The 23,794-nt window shown below is 33.8% G+C and overlaps 1 protein-coding gene across 1 annotated transcript; it reads right to left on the bottom strand.

The window, feature by feature from the left end:
- Nucleotides 1-1,624: 1,624 nt before the first annotated feature.
- LOC112777604 (linoleate 13S-lipoxygenase 3-1, chloroplastic) lies at nt 1,625-10,429 on the bottom strand. The gene is made up of 8 exons (XM_025821987.3): nt 9,415-10,429; nt 8,950-9,230; nt 6,684-6,924; nt 5,997-6,329; nt 3,989-4,182; nt 3,457-3,758; nt 3,078-3,344; nt 1,625-2,606 (listed from the first exon to the last, which is right to left on the bottom strand). Exons 1-8 carry the CDS (start codon nt 9,830-9,832, stop codon nt 1,850-1,852), a joined length of 2,793 nt encoding a protein of 930 aa, XP_025677772.1. The 5' UTR covers nt 9,833-10,429; the 3' UTR covers nt 1,625-1,849.
- Between the last annotated feature and the right edge of the window lie 13,365 nt (nt 10,430-23,794).

The following is a 23,794-nucleotide window of genomic DNA, read 5'->3' as shown; positions in this document are numbered from 1 at the left end:
TTTATTCTTCCCTTATATTCTTCCTTCTCTTCTGCACCAAAGCTCCATGGCAGCAGCCTCCACAACTCATGATTCTTCTTCTTCTTTATCCTTTCCTTCCCCATATATAAACCCTGCTCAACCGACACTGCCACGTGTACCTTATCCTCGCTGGCCTTTCCCATTGCCCACGCACATTGCTCTCTTCTCACCATGTCAATTGCCTCTACCGTCACTGGCTTTCCCTCGCAAGCCTGAATGTCCTTCCTCACGTACACCCCTCACTAAGAACGGGACTTCGACAGTGGTGGCTGCACCAGAATTAAGCATCCCAGGGAAGGAAGGATCAAATTGGGTCTAGCATGGCAAAGTGAGTCCTAAATAGGAATTTTTATAGGAATCATTACTCAAATTTTTATTATGAAAAAATATTAGAATTTTATATATTTATTTAATGATAACTGAATTATAACTTGTTGATTATAATTTGTTGAAACTTGATTCTTTTTAAAATATTAGTGAAGATATCTATTTTAAATTTTAATTTTAGACTTTTGACTGTTTTATATTTTTTTATTTACATAGAATCAGTTCTATCGGTCTAATGAGTAACTTATCGGTTGAACTAATAAACTAATAAACCAGTAATCTGACCGATTCAATCACCTTACAACTATAATATGGAGGACTACAATAATAAAATTGAAAATTGGATTTCAAAAACCACATTAAGTAATCGCGTCAATCTCAGATTACTCTTATTCAATAACCGTCACTACACCACTACTCCCTCCTTAGTTCACTCTTCCAATCTCTAAGTATACTAGGTAGGAAAAAAAAGTGAAGAAATTATTCATGAAACTAACTAGTTTACCAATCCATGTTCACTGTTGATAGTTCACATTTATTAACCATATAACTTATTTGGAAACTAGAATCCAATTCTCAGTCTCCAAAATAATTCAAGCCTAAATTCCTATTTAGGACTCATAAGTCAGATTTAATTTGCACTAAAATTAGAGTAGTTTTAGCCAATTCAAGACTAAATCTTAGTACTTTTAATGAACTCATGAACCTTTTGGGCTCAGAACATTCTTCTCGTAGCCACTTCCTCGTCCCTCTCCCCGATCGAGACCAGCTGGCCTCGTATGTGGATTCGGCACTCAAATATGTTAATAATCATGGTGTATAATGTATTGGGTGGTTTATTTCCCATATATCTGAACCTATGAATTATTTGGTTGTACTCTTGTTTGGTCCATGCTTGTTATGTTTCTTTTGGTGGAGGTAGCACGACTACTGGTAGATAAGTGGTGGAGGGCATAACATTCTAATTTTGTAATTCTAATTTTGTAAAGCTATGTAACCTATATTATATTGGACCAAGGGAGAAGCAACCATTGTGCAACTTCAGTGGATGCAATGTTTGATAAGATATTGTGAACAGTGATCTCAGATATTGGCAATGGCCCAGAAGACCACACTTGGTTTTAAAATATGTTCATGCCATAGTTGCAAACAAGTACAATCACTTAACTGTGTTATGTGAATTATGATGGTTAGCTATTTGAAGTTTAGTACAATTTAATTATTCAACTAATTTTAATTTTACGAATTCATTTTCTAAGATTATAAGTCTAACTAATACACCACCGAACTCTATTTATTATTTAATAAAATATGATACATATAACCTTAGAGTATATTACCAATAACCAATATATACTAACATTAATCCAATCTAGTTACAAATTAGGCAAGCCTAGTGCTCCACATAGACCACAGACCCGTTTCCCATAATACTAACTATTTAAGCCCAACATAATTCTTTATCAAGATGCGAGACTTAACTCTTATTTATTTCCGGAATTTATGTGGACACACTATTTGGAACTCCTCTGCATGTAACACCCGGTTCAGAACTTGGTGCAAGCAACTCATAAGGCAACACTCCTGCCCCACACCGGTTCCTCAGTTTCTTATCCCGGTTCCTTCCGTCAATGACCTTCTCAATCCGTCTCATCTCAGCCGAGAACTCGTAAAAGGCCTCGACGATCTCAGCATCACCGGACCAAATGGAAGGTTGCTGCCTCTCTCCCAAGTACTCCTCGTCAGGGGAGTGAGTGGAGAGAGTGTCCACCACGGCCATGTATTTCGAAGCTTGCAACAAACTAGGCAAGGCGTTGAGAAAATACTTCTGTGGATCAGCAATGAAACTGGCATATTCTGGATCACTCTCATCCGGTATCAATCTTCGCATCAACGGGGGACGATTCGGCACGTACCCTCCATAAGGATACTGGCCAAAGTTAAGAGCAGCGTGCTGAGCAGACGCAAGCCAAATCAATGTGGTGAGTACGGTGACAAGATTCTCACTGTTGTTCAACGTGGGCCACCAGCTCTCGTGGCTGCGATCTGCGTGCCCCACGTTGATTGACTCAGAGTACCATGCTTGAAGCTCTTTATCATTGATTATAAGGCTTGAATGTGGGTAGTAATGGTTCACATAGGTGCGGACCCAGTTTTCAATTGCTGACCAGATCAAAAGACCGTCTGCAGCATAAGGGTAGTCTTCAAATACAAGCTTTAGGCCATGTGGTTGGGATGGGTCTGGTTCCGCCATTCCCCTGCATAGTGCCAACAGAAAAATCTTGGTTAGATATAGTTGCTTTTTGCAATCACCAAATAAGGCAAACACCAATTCCACAATGTTGGTCCAGTCACAATAATAGTCTATGTTATAAAAGTTCTATATTTCTCAAAGAGGAATGCTAGGGGCCAGCAACATTTGAAATTTATAGCCATCAAATAGCCATCAATGAGGCTTTTAATGGTGTGAGATTAATGTGAGATTTCATCCAATGGCTCACTCTTCTTTGATGGTTACATGCTGGCCAGAATTTGATAAAATTGCTGGCCCCGTAGACTTTTCCTTTCTCAAATTCATAATATTTACCACAACACATTGATTTTACGTTATTTTTATAAAGATATTATGTATACACAAAAAATTAGTCACTAAATATTTGTAATTATTTTATATCTTAACATGTATTCTATACGGATGACATGAAAGAAAGGAACACTAAGATATGTACCTGCGAATGAGATCAGCAGGGAGAGTATCCATGTCAAAACGCCAATAGTTTTTGTAGAAAGCAGAACTAATTTCCATGGCGTAGCGGCCAGGGGTGAAGCAATTCTCAATAATTCCATCAGCATTGATTAAGCTCTGGCGAGCCAGGGCATTGATCTCCAAAGTGTACCTCATGTGTGGATCTAACAACTTAAAAATCGGATGCATAGCACTCATTTGCCTGTGAGCAGCCAAAATAAATGGTTCCATGCAAGCATGTGTGCGTAACCTATTATATAAAAATTACACACAATAAAAATTCAAGTAAGCTACTCACTAATTAAGAGCTTATTAAGTACTTTGTAATGCACTAATGCATATTAAAGAGGGTTATAGCTTACCAATGGTTGTAAAGTTGGTGCACCCCGGCATCATTGGCACAAACATGTGCCTTAGCAAGCTGCCACATCCAATTGGTAGTTGCATCTATGGCAGGTGTGACTACGCGTTTGGACCGGGAACTTGGCCCGGCCGGAGGCAGGCTAAGTTCTATAGCCACAGGCTTGAGAGTATCAAGCGGTGTCAAGAAAAAGATTGTGCGTGTAGCATAAGCTTTTCTACCATCAAGTGCATTAATCCTTTCAAGAAATGGAAGGTAAACATCATGATAATCTATTATGAACAGCTTATTTTCATCTATTGCCTGCAGCAGAGAATAGAAACATAATTGAATTTAGTATCATCAAGTAAAGAACTAATTAACAGAAAAAAATATATAAATCACGTACACATTAAAAACGAAGTGATTGGTAAAACTCATGCAGTATAGTTTTCGTCAAATTACTTGACATGTTTAACTAAATTACAATCTAATAATTTTCAACTATCAACTTCGCATGCAGTTAGATATTTAATAAGACTTTGAAAGGGTACCTGTTGCACAGTCATGCCGTTGAGTTGGTTTAGAATATGCTCTTCTTTAAGAGCAGACTCTTGGGGACCATATATTTGCGGGTCAAGCTTGCTAACCGGTGGAAAAACTTGAAGCCTCTCAATGCCAATAGGGTTGACTCCTGCAATTGCTTGGCGGGCAAATTCGTCATCTCGCAGCCACGCAAATTTGTCCTCTGCAAGTTACACATGTGAGATAATTAATTTAATTAATTTAATAATAATAAAGGCTATAAGACGATGTATCATTTCTGTTTGACAATTTTTTAAATAAAAAGCACACATAAATTATTCCCGCATGCCGCATGTGAAACATTAAAAAAAGAAATCAAGTTGAAAATTGGATGCAGGTTTTGCTAAATGCCTATGGATATAAACCTTTCAGAAAGAACATACATAAAAGACAGATACTTTTCCTTTTTTCAAAGTGTAGAAATTAACTGATTAACATTAAAGCACAAATTGCATATCGTAGTGGTCCTCTTTCGTTATCGGTCGAATAAATCATATTGCGAGCGCTATGCAATAGCATTAAAACTCACCTACTTTCAATTAGGCACGCTCAGCCAAATAAATGGTAGGTAAGGAAAAGAAAAATCAGTTGACATAAGATCAAATTTGGACATATCTAAATTCTCTGTTATTAATGAGAAATGTCTGTCCCAGAAATAATTAAGTACGAAATGTTATTTTTAGGATTAAGTACGATTTTGGTCTCTAAGGTAGGAGTTGAAAATTTGTTTCGTTCCGACTTTTTTTTTTTTGCTACAAAATGTCCCTAAAGTTTAACTTAGTTTTAAAATTGTTTTTTTTTACCAAAACTTTAATTTTTATTACCAAATTACCCCTAACTAAACATTTAAAAAAAAAGAAAAAAAAAAGAAAGAAAACAAAGGAGAAGGAGAAGGGGGGAATCACGCGGAAGGTGGGGGCAGGGAAGAAGAAGGGGGAGGTCATGCCAGCAAAACCACTGAAACCACCGAAACCACCGTCCACCACCGCTGCAGCTCCTCTCCATCGTCGCACCAGTACAACCGCAGTTCACTGGCATCACCGCTGGCTTGGATTCGCGTCACTGCGAGCAGAGGGAGAGAGAAAGAGAAGCGCAGAGGAAGAGAAGAGAGGCACGGAGGCGCTGAGGAAGACCGCATTCAGCCGCGAACCGCTGACGAGTAAGGTCACGTTGTCCCGTCGCCATCAAGCCCTGTTGTTGCTTCTGCTTTCTGCTTCTACTTTTGCCTTCTGCTCCTACTTCTACTTCTATTTTTACTTTTGTTGTTGCTGTTGTTGATTCACCATTCACCATTGTTGTTGTTGTTTTATTGTTGTTGATTCTACTTCTATTTTTGCTTTTGTTGTTGTTGATTCTGTTTTGGCTTTTGTTGTTGTTGTTGTTGATTCACTATTATTGATGTTGTTGATTCTACTTCTGCTTCTGTTTCTTCTTTTGCCTCTGCTGCCTCTGCTTTGTGGTTAATTTTGGGAAAGAAGGGGGAAAGATATTTTCGTCCAAAAGACAATTTTAAAACTAAGTTAAATTTTGGAGGCCATTTTATAACAAAAAAGGCTGGGACAAAACAAATTTTCAGTCCCTACTTTAGGAATCAAAATCGTACTTAACCTTTATTTTTATTACTTCGATTCACACCTAGAAATCTACTATATACCTTTCCTTTTTAAATAGATAGACCAAAATCACACCACTTTACTTTATTATTATTATTATTATTATTATTATTATTATTATTATTATTATTATTATTATTATTATGTTATCTAAAACACTAGTTTTGTCATGGCATTCACACGCTAACGAAAGACATGTCTATTTTTAGTTTAATTTCTTTTGGTGCAAGTATAATTTTTGAAATCAATTATTTACCTATCATTCTGTATCTTTATTTTTCTCCTCCTCACTATACAATTTTTTTATCCAAAATTCAAACAAATAAAACTCAAAAACTATTGACATGAACAAAGGAATACTCACTGGATATAATCTTGGGAGTGTCATATTTAAGAAGTCCCTGGCTTGATTCCTGGATCTTGCTAACCACATTTGGCAAAGGAAGTTTCTTTAAAACATCATCTTGTAAACCCAACTGAATCAGTAACCCTTTACTGTAAAGACCATCAACATCTGAGAAATCATTGAAATCTTGATTATCAGCAGAGATACTAGCTTTAAGCCCAGGAATCAAGTTATGGAGAACAGCCTTGAGTCTCTTCACAGAAAATGTGTTCTGCTTAGACTCTTCAAATCGTTCGTCCCGAGGGACGTACATCGGATTTGGTTTCTCTAAACGGCTCTCTGCAAACATGTCTGCCAGATGCAATCACATAATACTTTGTGATCAGTAAAGCATAGTATTATATCCAAAAATTCAGTCTAGATGCAAATGATCATAAATAACTCATATTATGAATGTCAAGTTAACTAATTGCATAAATAGGATATCACCAATATTTGCTTGCTTATTGAGAAAATTTAATACATGTTTCAAAACCTTCTACCGTCCCATAGTTATTAATACAGTTGTCTTCTTATGAAGTTGACAATTTAGTCAAACACATTAAATCATTTAATAGTGTTTGAGAATTAACTTCGCATGAAAACAACTGCATACGAGTCTCCACCCTAATGTAATTCAAAAGGTAGAAATCTCAAAGGATTTACCAGTGTCAGATGGGAGACGGCCAGTACGACACCGTCTTGGGTAGGGATACTGCTCAGATCCTCCAATTGTTGGTCTTGCAAACTCAGGTGCTCTGTCCGGGTTTCCAAGATCATTGTATGTATCAAAGTCATATATTCTATCAGACAAGTTTCTAACTCCTTTTCCATCGCCTCTGAGATTCCTCAGCTCCTTTTCCCTCAAAAATCTAAGACCAGCAGGTGTATCTCCAGGCAAGTAGGGCTGAACAAATGAATCACAAAAACATAACAATAACTGTTATTTGACATGAGAATAAAAGTGCTACTATTTGATTTACTTGATAATTTTAGAAAACTATATTTTGGTCGGCTTTACTTCTTAAAATAAATTATTCATTTGTTTATTATATATTAAATATTATAAATAACAAATAAAACTATATAAAAGAGAAAATATTTGAAAAGTGATAGTATAAATTTTTGGTGGGTACTCCCATGAAGATATTATAATTGTCTTCATGTGATGATTTTTCTTTTTGACCCTTAGATGATGGAGTATAGGGTTAGATTTTGATATGTTATAAAAGTGTTGTTTTTATTTGAAGTGTGGCCAAATCAATAAATCACACTTTTATACAAAGCATCTTCATAAAAAGATGTTTTTTGCATCTTCATTTGAGTAGCTCCCTAAATTTTTAACTACCTAAAAAAAGAAAAAAGAATATACTAGCAATACATTAACCGACAGTGGGGGTATTGAAATTGGACGGTTTGTATGCCACAGATTGTGAAAGGTCAATGCAAAGTTCGCGGGCCCATGGCCATAGCCACATAGGATTAGGTTTAAGATATTTTATTAATCAACAAATACACTAAAATTAGTTATCATAATCTGTTATTAATATAAAATATATATTAAAATATAAATACATATTAAAAATAAATTAAAATACATATATATTTATATATAAATATATTAGTCATTAATTTTAGTATACAAATAATATTTTTAACGATTTAATAATTTTATCTAAATAAAATTTATTCTTAACGACTTTATTTTTTATGTAAAAAAATTTTATACACTAAATATTTTTAGAATACTTATTAAAATGTTAAATGTAAATCGTTTATATTAAAAAGTTATAAATTTCAAATTTTTAAATATTTTTATGCAAAAAAGAATTATAAAAATTAAAATATTTTTTAACATAGATAACGATATTGGTTAGAAAAATCCTTAAACATAATATTGTTTCAAGTGTAAATAATAATAATAATAATAATAATAATAATAATAATAATTTGGCCATACTTGAACCGGCAAAAAAGAATATTTAAAAATATAAAGCAATAAAGGATTTATTAATTAAGACTAATGTCAAATTTTCTCTTAATAAAATTTAAAATTTTTATTTTAATAACTACATAATAATTTTAATTTTATAAAACTTTTTTGAGTGTATAATCTAAATCCAATAATAAATATTCATACACCAAATGAAGAGATGATAAAAAAGGTCATGGCCTAATTGGCTATCTGTTCAGTATTCTTTCTTTGCCGTTTACTATTCAATATTCTTTCTAGACAGGACTGCTACAGGAAACAAAAATTAAAATAATAAAAATAATAAAAGTATATTAACTATTCAACTAAACTACTTGCTTATATAACTAATATTCAAAAATTCATTATTTCATAGAAAATTGTAAATCAAAATAGAATAATATCAGATAAAAATGTTCATTCTTTACTATTTTTCACTTTTTAATTTATATATAAAAGAAAAGTAGTGTAGGACGTAATTATAGAGTGTATGAGTGTTTTACGCAGCTGTAGTGTTAGGAACAAAAATCGGACCGTCGGATTTTTGGGTACAGGACCCTTCGATTTGTGTTTAAAAAATTAAAAAAATTTGGAGTACATCCGATTTGTGTATTCCAAATTTTTTTAATATTTTAAACACAAATCGAAAGCCTCCAACTTGTGTACTCTAAATTTTTTTAATTTTTTAAACATAAGTCGGATAGCTCAATTTGTGTATCTCCCATAATTTTCAAAAACACAACAGATTACAATATTAAGATATATTTCTCATCCCATTCCATATATAAATTTTTTAGTCGCTATTTTATTCTAAATATATTAAAAAGTATATTAAAAATGCTAATAATTTGAACCTTAATGGGAAGCATATGGAACTCCTTAATTAAAAATTTCTTGGCTGCATAGTAATTAAGGCATACTATTGTTGTCATAAATTTTGGAAAGTTGACGAGAGATTACCTTGTTGGAAAAGAATATCCTTTTTCCAGGATGATCTTTTCGTGCTTGTACCCATGAATTGCAAGGGAAATGAACAGGTCCAGTGGCAAACCCTTCAATTGTTATGCATTCCAAGAAGAACTCTTGTTGATGTTTATTCGACACAGTTATTGCTCCTGGCTCTCCGAAATTAGAGTCAACCATGTACTCCGCTGTGTAATTAACTCTCTCTGCTTTAACATTGATCTTCTTCGACCAATCTTTCAGCACTGCTTCGTTGCTTTTCTTCGCCGCCTTCGTTTCTGCAACACACCAAAATCAATAACAGACTCGTGTAGTTTGCAAAATATTTTCAAGAATGCAAAAACATTCCGGGAACTAGGGAATATTTCTCAAAAGATAAGAAAGAGTTGACTTTCTATTTTTGAGAAAAAAAATAAAAGAGGAAATACAGATTCTTAAAAGTTATAATTAACAAGGTCTTACTTGGATCAATCTCAGTGCTAATAAGTTCCAGAACAATATTCTGTCCAATATTGTCAGTAAGAGCATCAAAATGCTTCACAAGAGTCTCTTTAAAACCTTCTTTGATCTTGTTTCTCACAGTCACCACAGCTCTAACTCTGAATTTCACCGGTTTCTCAGAGGGTACCACAGAAACAGGAACAGGCACAGACGTAGTAGAAGAAGACGAAGTGGAAGATGAAGAAGAAGAAGAGGAGGAAGAGGAGGAAGAGGAAGGGTCCCTCAGCAAATCTTCACTTAAAGCTGCCACAGGAAACTTTACAGCTTTCCTCAACCTCACCAACACAGGGCTTACCAAGAATGGCGATTGATTCTGTTTTAAACTGTTACGTAGAAGGACTCTTGATGAAGAAGCCATGATTTCATTCGCAAAGGCCATGGCTTCAGTTGATGTTGTTGATTCTCTCTCTTTCTCTTTTAATTTCACTGTTCACTGTTTCTCTTCTCTCTCTGCTATGGAAAAGTGGGATCACTGTGGAAGATGTTAGTGGCCTGTTGGTTGGAATGGAATGAGCTGGCTCTTATTTCTTTTATATAGGGAAGAGCGAAGGAAATTTAAATTAAACAAAATATCAAATAACAAGAAAAAAAACAAAAGTGGCAAAAACATGAATCTCACTACACCGTCCATCTCACACGTTTTTAAATAATTGCCAGAAAAATTAGAAAAATTTGTGATTTGTATTTGTAAACCTACAGCTATGTGGTCTGTTTTATTGGCTCTGATTTGTCATTTGTTTCCGTGGAACACTAATGGGATCCTTTTTACTACTCTAATCGTCATCAATATTGGTACTCTTGACTTCAAAATTGAATGAATTGCGAGTCAAAAACATGTGCAGGTTTCCAAGTTAAAAACGCGGTGTTCAAGAACCTAACCCTAAAGTGGACTTGCAACTTTGTAAACACTTTGTGTACACGTTTCTTCTTAGTTTACTCGTGTCCTAATGAAATATATTGTGGATATTATAAATTTAGTATTTCAATGTCTAGTAAGAATTTATATTTTTTAGTTGATATTAGATTAATTTTACTAGGAGTTATGTTACGTGTACACCCAAATCAGTCACTAAAATGAGCTATTAATATAAAATACATATTAAAATATAAATACACATTGAAAATAAATTAAACCACATATATATATACATAAATACATTGTTAACTGATTTTAATAACTAATTTTAGTATACAAATAATATTTCTCCTTTAAAAACATACGTTATTTTCCTAAATGCGTTATTTTGCATGTATTATTTTCCTAAAAAATAAAAATTACAAATAGTTCATTTGAGTGCCGCTGCTCATAAAGTTATCGAAAACCAATTTGTTGGGAAAAAAAACCTTCCAATTTCCATGTTTCTGGATAATTCTCTTTTAGAAAAAAAAAAAAATAGAAGAGGTAACGAGAAATTTTAGTATTTCAAAGAATAATAATTAAATAAAAATTAATTTTAGCATATAAATTAATTTAAATTTGTTTTTAAAATTAAAATTGATTTTATTTTTGTGAACTCAATTAAATTGATGAACTACATTATAAATTAGTTTAAATTTAATTTGTTATGTGAAAAATAATTTGGTTTAATTTAGTATAGTTTGAATTCAATTCATGAAAAAATTAAACCATAAACACTTATCCAAAATTAAAGTGGCTAGATTAGATCTTCTTAATTTATTTTTATTTGAAGAGGTAAAATGTGATCTTTCATTATACATTTCATAGATGAGACAAAAAAATATTAAAATATATTAAAATATTAAAAATCACGCTTTACACTTTTAATTAAAAAAAAGTTGAATATTTAAGTCCATTATTTTTTTTCTACTTGAGAAGATAAAGTATGATTTTTTACTATACATTTTATAGGTAAAACAAAAAAAATATAAAAGAAAAAATATTATTCATACATCAAAATTAACTACTAAAATAAGTCATTAATATATTTGTGTATAAATATATATATAGTTTAATTTATTTTTAATATATTTATATTTTAATATATATTTTATATTAATAACTAATTTTAATAACTAATTTTAACAAACATATAACAAATTAAAAAATATTAAAAAATTAAAATTACACTTTACATCTTCAATTAGAAAAAATCGAAAAAATTTCATCCCTTTCCGTACTCATTTTGTATTTCATTTACCTTTTAAGTAGGAGGGTTTTTACGCAATTAAACTGAAAAAATAATTTTATAATTTTTTTTATATAGGTAAATCAGTAAATGACAACAAAAACTAAAAAATTAGAAAGAGTATTGATTTATCTATTTTAGAAAATATATAAATCTCATCAAACACTAGAAATTAGAAAGAGTATTAGAATCTCTTTATCTATTTATGTACTTAAATTGCTGAGTCGGTGCTCATTTTGTAAATCATAAATCGCATCAAGTCTTTGCGATTTGTTGAATGCCAAAATTAAAAATAAAAAATTTTAGATTAGAGATGCAGATAAAATATTAAAACTATTAGAAACGTGAAAAATAAAATGGGTACTCAATTTGGTTTTTAAATTTGTACGTAGTTTTGATTTAGTTTTTGAGATTTTAATTGTTTTTATCTAGTTTTTAAATTTTATAAATGTATCTTATATTAAGTTTTTATATGGACGGTCAAATATCACGTTAAAATTAGTAAAATGATGCAATTTTAGTTTTGGTATTTAAATAGTCTAGAAACAGCATCGTATCACTTGTTTTGTTAGGTAAAGTTTTAATAAACACCACTTGCGATATTGTTTTTAGATTATTTGAGTGTCAAAATTAAAATGGCATATCTTACAAACATTTGTACGTTAAAAATTGTTTCAAGACTAACATGAGTCATGTTCGTAAAATTTGATGACTAAATAAAGGTAATTGAAATTTTAGAAACTAAATTGAGGCTCGCATGCAAATTCAGAGACTAAATTGAGTATTATCTCAAAATAAAAGAGAAAAATTTATGTATGCTTGATATCAATACTAACTAAAAGGCTAACATTAACAATTTGGAGGTGGAGATATATCACTAATTTAAAATTTTTAAATAAAATTTTTCACAAAATTTAAATAAAAAAATATTATTTTCACAGACAAAAGACAAATAACTTCTTCTATCTATTTGCCCTTTTAAAATAAAACGGACGCTACAATATTTTTGGTAAATAGTGACGGATATCTTAAAGCGGTTTGAGAACCGCCGATAATAATTTTGCGGTGGTCAAAAATCGACGCTATCCGACTTAAAGAATGCAATTATCTGCTGGAATTCTTGCCGTGAGAAATAACTAATGTGGATGTAACGTTGTGTATATGTTTGTTAAGCTATCAAAGTGAAAGAAGGCTAAAAATTGAAAAACATCCACCCACAAAACGATGTCACTTCGAAAGTGAACACGCTCATCATTTTGGAATCATTTTTGTGAAAAAACCTCACCCCAACCAAAAATAAATAAATAAAATAAGTCATAAACTTAAACCATATTCACCTTTATCTTGTTCACAAAACTAATTTCTTCTTCAAATTCACCTATTTTTTTCATAGGAACTTCTTTTTCATCAATTATTATTTTTATCTCATTTCCTTAGGCAAAAAAGTATTAAATCCAAAAAACAAATTGTTGTGTCATTTGAATAGTTCCTTCACCCTTGTTATGACACCAACAATGTTAGTCCTTGAAGGTTATAGAAAGAATAAATAACTTGTACACTTTTATTCTAAATAATATAATTTTACTTTCGTTACTTAAACACATTACTTATATATTTTTTTTTAATAATTTTACACTTTCATTCTAATCACATTACATTATTTATTTAGAATGAAAGTGTAAAATTTATTTATTTATAAAAAAATTACATTACTTTAAGTGTAAAATTATTAAAAAAATTATTTTATTTAGAATGAAAGTAATGTGATTAAATGTAATTTATTTAGATGTGATTAAAAAATAATTGAATACTATATACAGTAAAAAATTGATATTATTGAAGGATAAAATTAAAATTTATTTCTATGTATCGTTTTTGTCCCCAACGTTTTCGTCCTATTTAAGTCTCTAACGTTTCAAAATCGTCTCAATTTTGTCCCACCGTCAATTCTGTTAACGGATCCCTAACGGCAAGACAACATTGAGCCAATTTTGAAATGTTAGAGACTTAAATAGGATGATTGAAATGTTAGGGACAACTTTGAGACTTATCCCAAACGTTGGGGATAAAAACGATACTTTACTCTTAATGAAATAAGCATTTAATTACAAGCTTACACTTAGAATCTGTTTAAACTGTGCAACAGAAACTTTATGAGACAATTCCGTTTTGTCTCCTAAATATTAGAAAACAAAACTTAGAGAAGGAGAAGAAGAATAACACAGGCATGTATCCTGGTTCAGTTGCCTTGTACAATGCAACCTATATCCAGCCTCCACCACAACAGTGGTGGAATTTTCACTATAGTTAAAGTATTACATACACCAATTTCTTAGGATTCACACAATCCTTTCTCTCTCAAGTTCTAATCTAACTTGACTTGGTTATGCTAATACCTAACTCTTCACTCTAAGTGCTGACCCAACTTAGAAAGGGGCACCTCACAGGTACAAGATACAAGACATATGAAACAACCTAAAGAAATCTGAAATCACTCTAGATTTTTCTCTCAAGTGTTTTACTCAACCTTTTGTCACTCATTGGCTTTTTCTTGAGCTCTCTTTTTTATCCTTTTACCACTCAAGAAATTACAGAAAGATATACATTGAAAATAAAATACAAACTGTGAAATATGAAGGAGATTAATGCATCAACAGCCTCTGTTACTATAAATTGAACCAGATTCAGCTGACTCTGATTGAGTTCTTTGTCTTAGCGGAATGCTTCTTTAACTTAGAAAACACTGTCCAAAGTTGATGAACTCTTCATAGAGAAGCTCTTCAGAATAAAACTCAAAATCTGGTTCTCTCTCCTTATGTTCAGAAAGATGAAAATGTTTCTTTTGTACCTCTTTCCAAGTTGCTGTGTTGCTCTCTTCCGAGTCAACTATTCGAGCTGTGTGCTTTCCAAAATTGTCATTTCACTTTCTTCCATTAACCCCCAAATTAGGGATATCAGAGCTGGTCCTTTTGCTTTGACCAAGTGCCTTAGATCAGCAAAGAGAAATGTTTCAATGGTAAACTTGAATCTGAACCATTGAGCAAGTGCTTTGTCCCCAAGAAATAATTTTAGCCTTTGATTCACAACAGTGATTATCAGAGAACACTTTTTCATTTATCCCAAATTAGAGTTGTAGAAAATTGGAGAAGGAGTGAAGAAAGTAAATTGCATGCAAATGGAAATAAATTACCTTTAGCTTAATATGGTTTGATTTGGGCGATTAGACATTTGCTTTTTGATTAAGCTTTCTCTTTCTTTCTTCTCTGGTAAAGGAATGCAAAAGGAGAAGCTCTCTCTTTCTCTTTGATTCTAACTGAAGCCAGCTTGAGAATGATGGCTTTGGAAGGCTTTCACTTGGATCAAGCGTCTTGGGCTTGAAATTGCTTCACTTACCTTTCAGCCCATGTGATCTCTTAGTTATTTTTCATTTGGGCTTTGTTTATGCATTTTGTATGCTTCAACAACTTCTGTTTGGGCTATTGCAACTATTTTATTTCTTTGGCCTGCAACACTAATCAAACCTAATTGGGTATTTAACCCAATAAAATAAAGTTTGTCATCATCAAATTAAACTTAGTTATTTACTTAACTCAACAATCTCTCCATTGATGACAAACATAATTGAAACATTGATCAAAGGGATTGAATTTGAATAAGGTTAAAGATCTTTCTTTTAGATGATGTTACTTGCATTTGAATTGCTCCCCCTTTCTTTTTCAAGAGTTGCTCCCCCTAAATTTGTGCTCTTCTTTCCGATTTACATATTCTCATAGAGAACACAATAATATACTATATACAATATCTTGTCCATGGATGAAGCAAACAGCAAGAGTAGCAAAAGCAAAATAGAGCAACAAAGATACATGCAACATGCAACAGATACACAATAAATACAAGCTACTACTATACTACTACTCCCCCTTTTGTCATCGAGGGAGGAAATGTAAGCAATACCAATGCTGCAACTTAAAGCCTGCAACAAACTATTAATGCAAAGTTCAAACATCTAAATAACTAAAATTAAAGGTAACAGTTGTTAAATGGTTTACAGTCATCCGAGACAAAATAAAAGGAAGTCAAAAAGTAAAAGACAAGAGTTTTTATGAGACAAAAGTAAATAAAAGGCTGCAGCAACACGAGATCTTTTCAAGCATCCGAACCATCTTCTTCAGAAGCAGCATCGTCTTCAGGATCAGTGGCAACATTGTCATCCTCTTGGAGGTTATCAATGAATTTCAAGAAGACTGCCACTCTATCTCTGGATTTTCTGAGGAAGTTTTCATGCTTGGTGGCAAGTTTCCTTTGCTCTTTACTTATAGCAATTAGATGGTTTGATTGAGAGACAAATTCTTGCATCACATCCTTAACAACTCCATACAAAACAGATTTGTGTCCAGTGGAGGTTGAAGTGCCCGTGGTAGAGGAAGGAGGAGTGTCATCAAGAACAGATTCATCATCATCATCATCAAGAACCACCATTTCAGAACGAGTAGGTCCCTTTTTCTGCTGTTTCACTGAACTACCTCCTTTTAGATATGAGTGTTGATGAGAGAACTTTTGCGTGGTCTAGAAATTTGCGGATAAATCCTCGTTGCAAGTATAGTTTCTAAACCTTCAAAAGTCCTTTCATACAAACGTTTTGGTTATCACAAGTAACAAACCCCTTTTTAAATTGATAACCGAGTATTTAAACCTCAGGTCGTCTTCTCAAGGAATTGTAGGGAGGTATGTTCTTATTATTGGTTATGAGTTTGTAAATTGGGGGGGGGTTTAATGTATAAGATAAAAAGCAAGAATAGTAAATGGCAAGAAAGTAATATTGTATTAAATTAAATAAATAATAAAACTTTTGGCAAGGTATAAGAACTGGAAGTCCTATCCTGGTTATCCTTATCAATTGTAATGAGAATTGGATTCTTCTCCCACTTTGTTAACCTCTAACTATGAAGATAAGTTAAGTGGATGAATTAATTCTGGTTCCTCAGGTCCTAGTCTTTCCTTGGGAAAGGCTAGAGTTATTGGAACGTGAATTAATGAAATGAAGAAATTTAATTTTCAATCAACAACGAGTTTGATAACTCAAGTGTCTCCAATGACTCAACCAAAGCCAAAAGGGAAAAAAGTCTACTTGAATGAAAATAATTTGGATAAACAAAGAGCATTAATAAATTAAAGAGAGCAATCATAAGTCTGAAATACCTCAAATTATATTAAATAAAGAAATCAATTCATAACATGGAAAAGTTCATAAATTAAATTGGGAAAATAAATAAAAATAAAGAACCTGGGATTGAGAGTCACTCCTAAAACTAAAAGAAATCCTAAATCCTAATCCTAAGAGAGAGGATAGAACCTTTCTCTCTAAAAACTACATCTACTCCTAAAATTGTAAAATATGAAAAGCCTCCTCTAAATGGATGCATTCCCCCACTTTATAGCCTCTAATATGTGTTTTATGGGCTGCAAACTGGGTCAAAAACAGTCCAGAATTCGCTGGTTTCGAATTTTGCCATGCTAGTTTTTCGTCACTGCGATGCGGCCGCATGAATCACGCGGTCGCGTCACCTAGCATCAGGAGAACTATAGCATATTATATATCAAATCGAAGCCCAGGACGTTAGCTTTCAAACGCAACTGGAACCACGTCATTTGGACCTCTGTAGCTAAAGTTATAGCCGTTTGAGTGCGAAGAGGTCAGGCTGGACAGCTTAGCAATTTCTCCAACTTCTTGTATTCCTTCCACTTTTGCATGCTTCCTTTCCATCCTCCAAGCCATTCCTGCCTTATAATATCTGAAAACACTTAACACACATATCAAGGTATCTAATGGTAATAAGAGAGGATTAATAATAAGCAAATATAAGATCAAAGAAGCATGTTTTCAATCAAAGCACATAATTAGGAAGGCAAATGTAAAACCATGCAAATATTATGAATAAGTGGGTAAAGAGTAGATAAAAACCACTTAATTGAGCACAAGATAAACCATAAAATAGTGGTTTATCAAGTGTCTATTTTCATATGTCTCATTTGACAAGTCAACACCAAAATGTTCAAAAATACAGGTTAAGAACATGCCATAAGGAAGAGCTTTATCTTTCTCACTTCTAACATAATCAAACATATACCTTACCATTAAATATGCAAAAGAGATTTCAGTTTTTGTTAGAATAGTATATAAAACTAAAGTATCACAGAAGAACACCCTTTGATATGAGCCACTCTGAAGAAGGATGATATGGTTCACTATGCGATGCAATTGAGCACGAGTGTAACCCAGGGCTTTGTGAGTAGGAGTGATGCCATCAATCAAAGAAATGTATTTACATACATAGGCTAGAGCATCATTGCAAGAGAGATCTACCCCCATCATCCCACTTACCAGAGGTGTAAACACAAGCACCAACATCAGTGTATTTCAGAGAATCACTGATGGTTTCCTCGTTCAGAACGAGGTCACGGCCTTTTACATAGGAATGAACACTTCCCTCATAATAAGTCATATTTGCATAAAACTGCTTGACTAAAATAGGGTAGACTGGTTTTCTGATTTTAAAAATATGGTTTTAGTCCAGAAATTCAAAATTTTCAGCAAAAGCAAAACTTTTCTTTTTCAGATTTGGTAAATCAACCAAAAGGGTGGGACATATGGTATGGTGAGCAATAACACCATCATAGAAGTCATTGTTCATGGAAGATCGAAATTGGTGAGGATTATAGTTTGAGTGAGAGGTCATAAAGTGTGATTTGTGTGCAAAAGGATCAATGGAGGTTTCTTTAACTAATTTTAGAGGGATGCAAGCGTTACCTCTTTGAGGACGAGAGGGAGCAGGCCTAGGCTTAGGACGAGAGGGTTCGGGCACAGGTTCCTCAGCAGCAGGGCATTTTCCTTTCGAAGTGCTTGGCTTGGATAGAGCACTTGGTGGTGCCGTCGGCTTGGCAGAAGAGGGGAACCTTGGAGTAGTTTTGATCCTTGCCATTGGATCGGTACAAGGAGAAGAAGTAGGAGGAGATGGAGCTGGTGTGAAGGTCTGATCTTTGGAGCAAGTAGTGTGTTTAGGGTTCTCTGGTAGTTTGAGAATCTTTTCATGAGGACCTCTTTGAATGATAATTTTCTTCCTCATTAGAATGAAACCTGGTTTCGAATGAAGAGAAGCACTAATGGTAGTGGGAAAGAAACAAGGAGGTAGTGGAAGAATTTATGAAGAGGGAGGTTTGGTAACTGCCACAAGAGAAGAGGTTTCTTGAAACCATACAACTGCATCACTATGACTAGACATTGAAAAGACTTGACATCACAAAAAGGTGATTTGATTTTATTAAAATATATTAGGTAAAATAGAAATGATTTTAAAATTGAAAACTTTTGACTAAAAGACAAAAATAAAGTATAACACATGGATAATGTAACACTCATTGAGCCCGGAAATGGTAGTGTTTAAGGAAACATGTTGGGCCACTGTGTCTCTGAACTGAAGGGTTGGCCCAGAAGATTCAGAACGTGCCATTTGAGCCCAGAAAGAAAAATGTTTAGGAAAATGGTTCTTCATGTGCCCAGAATTGTCTCATCCTAACCTGAGAGACAAAAACTTCAACAAACACATCAGCAATGTGCAAACAATGAACTACGACTTAAAATCCCTAGATTAATCCTAAGCTTGCAAAATATGTCTTTAGCTAGAGGTTTGGTGAAAATATCTGCTAATTGATCTTCTGATTTAACAAATTGAATGCTAATATTCCCCTTTTGAACATGTTCTCTTATTGAGTGAAAAACTGGGTTTTTGGAAATATTTATGGCACACATATTGTCATATAACAAGGGAATATTTTCAGCATTTAATTTATAATCAGCAAGTTGTGTTTTCAACCAAATAAGCTGAGAACAACATGAAGAAGCAGCAACATACTTAGCCTCTGTAATGGATAATGCCACTGTGGACTGCTTCTTACTTGACCGTACGTTTAGAGACTTTCCAAGGAAACAACATATGCCTGATGTGCTCCTTATATCCACTCTATCTCCAGCAAAATCTGCATCACAATAACCAACTGCAAAAAACTCATCAATCTTAGGGTACCATAACCAAAATTGGATGTACCATGAACATATCTAATGATCCTTTTAACTATTGAAAAATGTGATTCTCTTGGTTTTGATTGGAATCTTGAACATATTCCAACACTTTGCACAATATCAGGTTTAGAAGAAGTTAGGTACATAAGAGATCCAATCATTCCTCTATACCTAGTCTCATCAACATCTTTCTTAGTCTCTCCCTTTTCTAATTTAGAATTAGGGTGCATGGAAGTTTCCATGGGTTTGGCATTTTCCATACGAAATTTCTTAATTACTTCTTTGGCATACTTCTCTTGATGAATAAAAATACCATTTTCAGTTTGCTAAATTTGAAGCCCAAGGAAAAATTAAGTTCACCTATCATACTCATGTCAAATTCACTTGTCATGAGTTTTCCAAAATCAGCACAAAGGGTCTCATTTGCTAATTCAAAAATAATGTCATCAATATAAATTTGTACTAGAATGAAAGAATCATTAGAATTCTTAATAAATAGAGTAGTGTCTGTGGTGCCTCTTTGAAAACTATTTTTTAAAAGAAAAGAGCTAAGTCTCTCATACCAAGCACTAGGAGCTTGTCTTAATCCATAGAGAGCTTTTGATAGTTTGAAAATATGGTTAGGGAATTTCTTATTTTCAAACATAGGTGGCTGTGCCACGTACATTTCTCTATCTATTACACTATTTAAAAATACACATTTCACATCCATTTAATACAATTTAAAACCACAATGAGCAGCATAGGCTAGAAGAAGTCTTATAGCCTCCATTCGGGCAACAGAGGCAAAGGATTCATCAAAGTCTATTCCTTCCTCTTGATCATATTCTTGTGCCACTAATCTTGCTTTATTTCTAAAAATGCTTCTATCTTCACCCAACTTGTTTCTAAAGATCTATTTTGTGCCTGTCACTTTCTTTCCACTTGGCTTTAGAACTAGTGTCCAAACTTAGTTCTTTTCAAATTCACCAAGCTCTTCCTTGGCCTTTACCCAAGAGGGGTTTCCTTGATGTTTTGTGGCTCCATTTGAGAGAGAAAAGAAATGTTTGTTTCTTCATTTGCCTTTCTAGTGGAAGAACGAGTTTTGACACCTTGTGAGACGTCCCCAATGACAAATTCCTGTGGGTAGTTCTTTATTAGGAATCTCCACTCACGAGGTCTTGTGGACTTAGAAGCAGATTCGATCACTAAGGGATTCAGGGAACTGGTATTTTCAGAATTTTTGCCAGTTTCATGAGACAAAATAGAATTGTCTCCTTGATAAATCCATATTTTATGATATATTTTGTGCTTAATCTGAGTGATTTATTCAATCCTTCACCCACTTATTCATATTATTTGCATGGTTTTACTTTCCCTTCCTTATTATCTGATGTATGTGAAAAACATGTTTCCTATGCTTTAAAATTAATTATTTTAATTACCTTTATTTCCATTCAATGCCATGATTAGTGTGTTGAGTAGTTTCAGATCTTCTAAGGCAGGAAGGACTCAAAGGATGGAAAAGAAACATACAAAAATGGAAGGAAAGCATAAAACGGAGTTTGTGAAGAAACTGGCATCCACGCGATCGCATGGGCGACGTGGACGCATGCCAAGCGCGAAGAAGCAGCGACGCGGCCGCATGACTGACGCGACCGCGCACCTTAAGCAGAACACATATGACGCGGTCGCATGACTGACGCGACTGCGTGACAATGACAACTCCGAATGACGCGACTGCGTGACCCACGCGGACGCGTGTCAGAGGCCACGCACCAGAAATTGCAGAAAATGCTCCCAGCAAATTCTGAAGCCCTTTTTGGCCCAAATCCAAGTCCAGAAGGCATAGACCAGAGGTTATGAAGTAGGGGAATGCATCCATTCAAGAGGGAGTCTCCACTTTAGTTAGTTTTCATGATTTAGATTTAGTTTAGAGAGAGGTTCTCTCCTCTCTCTTCTCTCTTTAGGATTAGGATTTAGAATTAGGATTTTATTCGCTTTCCGGATTATCTCTTTATCAGGTTCAATATTCCCTTTTATTTACTTTTGCAATTTAATTTATGAATTCTTCCATGTTACAGATTACATCTTTGAATTAATGTTATTTGAGGTATTTCAGTTTAATCTTGCTTTATTTTATTTACATTATTGTTACTCCCATCTGAAGACATTTTTATTCCAGTAGATTTACTTTTCTCCTTTTTGGTCTTGGTTAAGAAATCAGTAACTCAGGAGTTATCAAACTCAAACATGATTGATAATTGTTATCTTTGCTAATTAAATTGAACTTCAATAATCCCAATCTTTTCTTAGGAAATAAATAGGATTTGAAGATCAGACCAATTAATCCCTTGACCTTCCTTTATCTTAGTAAAGGTTAACAAAGTGGAATTAAGATTCAATTCTCGTCATCATTGATAAGGATAACTAGGATAGGACCTCTAATTTCTCATACCTTGCCAAAAGTTTATTTACAGTCATTTATTTATTTTACTTGCCATTTAAATTACTTGTTCTTCATTTACTTTAATTGCTAATTAAACCATTCGCTCCTCATTCTCAAAACCCCAATTTACAATTTCCATAACCAATAATAAGAACATACTTCCCTGCAGTTCTTTGAGAAGACGACCCGAGGTTTGAATACTTCGGTTATCAATTTATTTAGGGGTTTGTTACTTGTGACAACCAAAACGTTTGTACGAAGGGATTTCTGTTGGTTTAGAGACTATATCTACAACGCGACTGTTTTTATAAATTCTTTACCACCATAAAATCCTAACGTCAAAAATGGCGCCGTTGCCAGGGAACTGCAATCGTGTGCCTTATTATTTTTTATTGTAAATATTTTTCTTTTACTTGTTTATTTGTCTTTATTTTTCCCCTCTTTATTTCTTTTTAGCTACTATGAATTCTCACCCCTTTCGCTTTGAGTTTGGTTCTAATGTTATTGAAAGGAATGGAAGTTATAATAGGAACATGCATCAAGGTCAGACCAATCAAAGATGGATGGAGCCAAGAGGATCTGATCAACCCTTTAGGCAACAACACCCTCCAAGATATCATGGACAAAGACCATTCCACAATGCATACCAAGCAAATAGACATGGTGGATAACCTTGTAATTACCAACAAGCCCCACCCTGTACTTATAGACCATCCTCTCAACATAACTTCGAACCACCACACTCACAAGCTCCTTTTCATCATTCACCACCGTATGATCCTCATTTACCCCAGTTCCAATCCAATCACTCCCAAACACCACCACTTTCCCCTGTGCCATAACCAAATCTATCACCCCGAGAATCAGAGGTTCGCCTCAAGGAAACAGTAAATCGACTTCAAACAACCCTTCATCAACTGGAGCAAGCAGTAAGTCAATTATCTTCTAGACGTTCGAACATTCAAGGACCTCCCACAGCCCCATGTGGACAATCTAACGAAGAGCGTAGTATGAAGAAGATACTAGAAACTCCAGTGAACAAGATAGAGCATGGCTTCGTACTGGAACGAGTAGAGGAAGCTATTATTATTGAAGAAGAAGAGTTGGTTGAAGACTTAGGAGACGCTGAACCTCCATGGGAATCCAATGTTGTGGAGCATTCTGTCAAGGATGTTACAATTGATGCTAAGGAGGATTGTGCACAATCCCCAGAGCAAGTCTTTCATGAAGAACTAGACAGAATAACCCAAGAAGCAAATTTCCTTGATGATGATAGTCACAAGTCAAGTTCTCCTAGTTATGAACTTGCATCCGCAAGTGAATTCTCTGAGATCGAAGAATCTTCCCCAAGTGAATACGAAGGTGATATGGAGGTAGATTTCTCTCAACCTCTAGTCTATGACTTAAGTGATGAGGAAGACACAGATGGATTTGATCAGGACATAGATACATTTGAAGAGTCTTGCAAGGAAGTGGAGAATTTCACAGAAGAGTACAAGGGAGTAGAACTCACAGAACCACTAGAACCACCTATCCCAAGGCCATTACCACCCAATACAAGTTTTAAGTGGGTACAATCCTTAACCTTTAACTGTATGTTTTCACTTGAATATGGTTTGCTTGAAATAGATGGCCAGCTTAGAGCTCTCTGCGGCTTTAAAAGTAAAAGGGAAATGGCTCGTACTCAGA

The sequence above is a fragment of the Arachis hypogaea genome, chromosome 19, assembly GCF_003086295.3.
Source record: "Arachis hypogaea cultivar Tifrunner chromosome 19, arahy.Tifrunner.gnm2.J5K5, whole genome shotgun sequence".
Classification (NCBI taxonomy): Eukaryota; Viridiplantae; Streptophyta; class Magnoliopsida; order Fabales; family Fabaceae; genus Arachis; species Arachis hypogaea.
The sequence above is the reverse complement of the archived record's forward strand: the minus strand, read 5'-3'. Positions and strand labels throughout refer to the sequence as shown.